The sequence below is a fragment of the Chinchilla lanigera genome, unplaced genomic scaffold, assembly GCF_000276665.1.
Source record: "Chinchilla lanigera isolate Chin_1 unplaced genomic scaffold, ChiLan1.0 scaffold00094, whole genome shotgun sequence".
Taxonomy (NCBI): Eukaryota; Metazoa; Chordata; class Mammalia; order Rodentia; family Chinchillidae; genus Chinchilla; species Chinchilla lanigera.
The window spans coordinates 1,490,110-1,493,942 of record NW_004955495.1 but is presented as its reverse complement, the minus strand read 5'-3'; the positions used below and the strand labels follow the sequence as shown (position 1 = coordinate 1,493,942).

At 50.7% G+C, this 3,833-nt stretch overlaps 1 protein-coding gene across 4 annotated transcripts in view; it reads left to right on the top strand.

Moving 5' to 3' along the window:
• Positions 1-3,833, top strand: part of Dnmt1 (DNA (cytosine-5-)-methyltransferase 1) — a 39,851-nt gene that overhangs the window by 11,437 nt on the left and 24,581 nt on the right. For all 4 annotated transcript variants that reach the window (XM_005405582.2, XM_013505317.1, XM_013505316.1 and 1 more), the window contains 2 exons: positions 1,646-1,680; positions 2,059-2,140. In XM_005405582.2, coding sequence (XP_005405639.1) covers positions 1,646-1,680; positions 2,059-2,140 — 117 coding nt within the window. The remainder of the gene's footprint in view (positions 1-1,645; positions 1,681-2,058; positions 2,141-3,833) is intronic.

Genomic DNA, 3,833 nt, shown 5'->3' with positions numbered 1-3,833 from the left:
GGTGTCATACATACATAGGAGAGAAACAGCAACAGCACATACACACGGGGAGTGTGAGTGAGCTGTTTACAGAATCGACTCCCAGGATGGTGGAGGCATGCAGGGCAGCTGAGGCAGGAGGGTGACAGGCAAGTGTGAGCCTAGACTGGACAACGTATCGAGTCCTTATGTCAAAACGCAGAATAAAAAAGGAGCTGGAGATGCAGCTCAGTGTGAAGGCCCTGGGTTCAAAGCCGTGTGCCAAGCTGGGGAAAAAAAAAAAAATTGTGTAGAGCAGCCTGAAGCACTGGGAGAAGCTGAAGTTGCAGCTCACATCCTGTAGGCATCTAGAGGCAGAACCTTTTTTTATATTTGAGTGCTGGGGATTGAACTGAGGGCCTCGTGTGCTAGGCAAGTGCTGCACTTTCAGTTACGCTTGCAGCCATGGAGCACGTGTGTGTATTATACAGCGTTCACGTGCTGAAGTACAGAGACCCCTCCCACCCTTCACCCGTGGTAACATCTTTTGGACTGTACTCTACAAGGCTTTATTTAGGTGGCATTATTGTTTGTGTGCATGTGTATACTTTCATATACTTTCATGTGTGGTTCTATAGACTGTTTGTTTGTTTGCAGTACTGGGGATTGAACGCAGGGTCTTTGCATTTAGCTACATCTTCAACCCTTTTTTAAATTTTGAGACAGTGTCTTCCTTACTTGCCCAGGCTGGGCTTGAATTTGTGATCCTCCTTCCTCAGCCTTCTGAGTAGCTGGCATGACAAGTATGCACCACCACTCTTGGCTTAGTTGTACGTAGTTTTATCATAGGCATGCACATGTACTTTACGCCGTTCTACTGTGGTCAGGATGGAACCCGGGGCCTTGCTTGTGCTGGGCGAGTGCTTTACCAGTGAGCTACACCCCAGCCCCTCAAGCATGCATTTGTATAACCTCTGCCTCAAACAGATATGTATGTGTTTCAACTGGACGGTTTTCTTTGACTTACGTTTTTGGTGCTGGGGATGGAACCCAGGGCCTCAAGGATGCTAAGCATGTGCTCTGGCACTGAGCCCCATCCGTGCACCCATCCCCACAATATTTTTATCCCTTTGAAGTTAAATAGAGAAAGGTATCTTTTTTTTTTTTTTTTTTTTGGTACTGGGGATCGAACTCAAGACCTTGTGCTTGCCAGGCAGGCGCTTATGCCACTGAGCTATATCCCCAGCCCGACAAAGGTATCTTTGTGCCCTTAAGGACCTAGTGTATCAGGATGTCCTTCTGAGAAGGGGCTTGGTCACTCCCGGGCATGAATCCCGAACTGCCGCTTGGATTTTGCCCAGTGCCAGAGAACTGCTGACTGACAGGCGCGGTCTCTATTAAGCGGCGGTGCACTGCCTGGCCTCGCCTTTGTTTTGGAAACTATAGGGCGTCAAAACCAGAATGACTGTTTCCTAGATTTTTCTCCCCAAAACCCAGATGCCCCTCTCAAGTTTTTAAGCAATGCTGAGGATTAAACCCAAGGACTTTTGGGCGAGTGCTTATGTCACAGCTCCGCCCCATTTTTAACCACATTACCTGTATTTACTTAAACTTTACATCAAAATCCTGTTTTGATGATCTTCCTATGAAACCAATAATCTTTTTATTCTTCCTTCCCTTCACACAGGATGAGAAGAGACGAAGAATTACGTCCAGTGAGCCGTAAGAATGGCTTTCTTGTTGTATATGTTGTGTTATTTCAATTATGGGAATCACTTTTTTGGAAAGTTTAAATGGGAAGAGCTTGAGAGAATTCCCCTGGCAACTGCAGAGCTGTTTAAGGATGGGGATTTTGGGGTCAGATTATGAACGTTTGGACTCGGGTCACGTTCTTCTCTATTGCTGAGACAGTTGAGAGTGGCTCCCATTCCCTACAGACCTGGGTTCAAGCATCACACCCCGTGCTCAGGGCTCAGTGAGTGTGTCTCAAGGCTCCTGAGACGAGGGCTGCTTTGGGGCAGGAAGGCAGGGCTCGGGAAGCTGCTACTGGGAGTGACCTGCGTAAGGCCCACGTGAGGTGTGTTTTGTTTTCTTTGGCAGAGTTGCTGGACCTTCTGTGGCAGAGCCGGAAATCAAAACCCCAGGAACTCACACAGACCAGGAGGATGAGAGAGATGAAAGAGTAAAGCTGGTCCCCTCTGCGTTGGTTACTTCCACCCTAATCTGAGTCCCTGTGGCTGCAGGAGTGAGGGCAAGGGGTGGAGAGCTTAGGCACAGATGACTCTCACAGACGATCGAAATGCCTTGAGTTTGGTTTTTTTTTACCCTCTTTTTGAGACAGGGTCTCCCTCTGCGGTTCAGGCTGGCCTCGAGCTCACTTTGTAACCCAGGCTGGCCTCGAACTCACAACGATCCTCCTGCCTCAGGCCTCAGCCTCCCCAGTGCTTGGATTACAGGCATGGGCCGCCACGCCCGGCTCAGTGCCTTGGTTCCGGCTAGCCCACTTTTCAGCTGTACTTTTCTGTGCATGGAAGGCGGGTTCAAGTTTGTCCTGGTGGTCATGAGACCTCGGGATGACCAGACCTTTGCTGCTGAGTCACAGCACTCAGTCTGTCCTCTGCCTTTCTCACTGACCAAAGTCTGTGTGCAGATCTAATTTTCAGACAGGGAGGTGCTGAAATCCTCCGACACCAGCCATGTACGAAGTTGCTTTCTTGACTGGAGATGGAGCTTGGGTAGAGCGCTTGCCTAGTGCACATGGGCCCAGGCTCCCAAGCCCAGCACCGAAAGAGCGTCGGCATTCTCAGGCTGCCCGCTCACACGTAGGCCAGGCCCTTCGGCATCCCTCATGCTGCCCGCTCACACGTAGGCCAGGCCCTTCGGCATCCTTCATGCTGCCCGCTCACACGTAGGCCAGGCCCTTCAGCATCCCTCATGCTGCCTGCTTACATGTAGGCCAGGCCCTTGCTCAACTTGCGGCTCCTCTGAAATAAGGAGTTTCAGCTTCTGTGCAGTGCAGATGTGGGCCTTGTTTTCTTTTTGTTGAATCTTAAGATGTTGTTTAGAGGTTTCTTACAAGCTAGGCACGATGTCACATGTCTGTAAAACCAGCACTCTGGAGGCTGGGGGAGGAGAATTCAGAGTTTGAACCCAGCCTCAGCAACTTAGTGACTTAGCAAGACCCTATGTTCAATTCAAAAAATATATATAAAAGGGCTGGGGAAGTAGCTCAGTGCCAAGGCCCTGGTTTCAATCCCCAGTACCACAGAAGCAAGAAAAGATGCCTCACAAACTCCAGCAGCTGATGAGTGCCTGCCAGAGCTGGTTAAAGGGTAGATTTCTACACCTTGAGCCCAGGCAGGATAATGACGTGGTGACCCTGAACCCATTAGACATTTGAAACTAGTTATGTCTGTTTGTTTGCGGTACCAGGGATCGAACTCACGACTTTGTGCTTGCCAGGCGGGCGCTTATGCCACTGAGTTATATCCCCAGCCCCGAAACTAGTCATGTTTTTGAGACAGGGTCTCACTATGCAGTTCAGGCTGGTCTCAGACTCACAATAATCCTCCTGCCTCAGCCTCCCGAGTGCAGGGATCACAGGTGGGCGCCACCATGCCCAGCTTTGATACTCGTCTTGAGTGACTCTTCCTGCCCTGGTAAGAGCACGCTCTGCAAGTTAATCTCAGGCGGAGCAGCCCAGGGTGCTAGTTGGGCCCCTGGCCTGAGAAGGAGCAGGGCAAGGTTGAGCCCTCCCCACGGTCGCCCCGCAGGGCCGCTACCCGCAACAGGAGTCCTCGAGGTGCCCCTTCACAGCCCAGCCCTGTGGTCTCCTTACAGACTTCCATGCAGGGAGTGCTTTTTCTTTTCTTTTC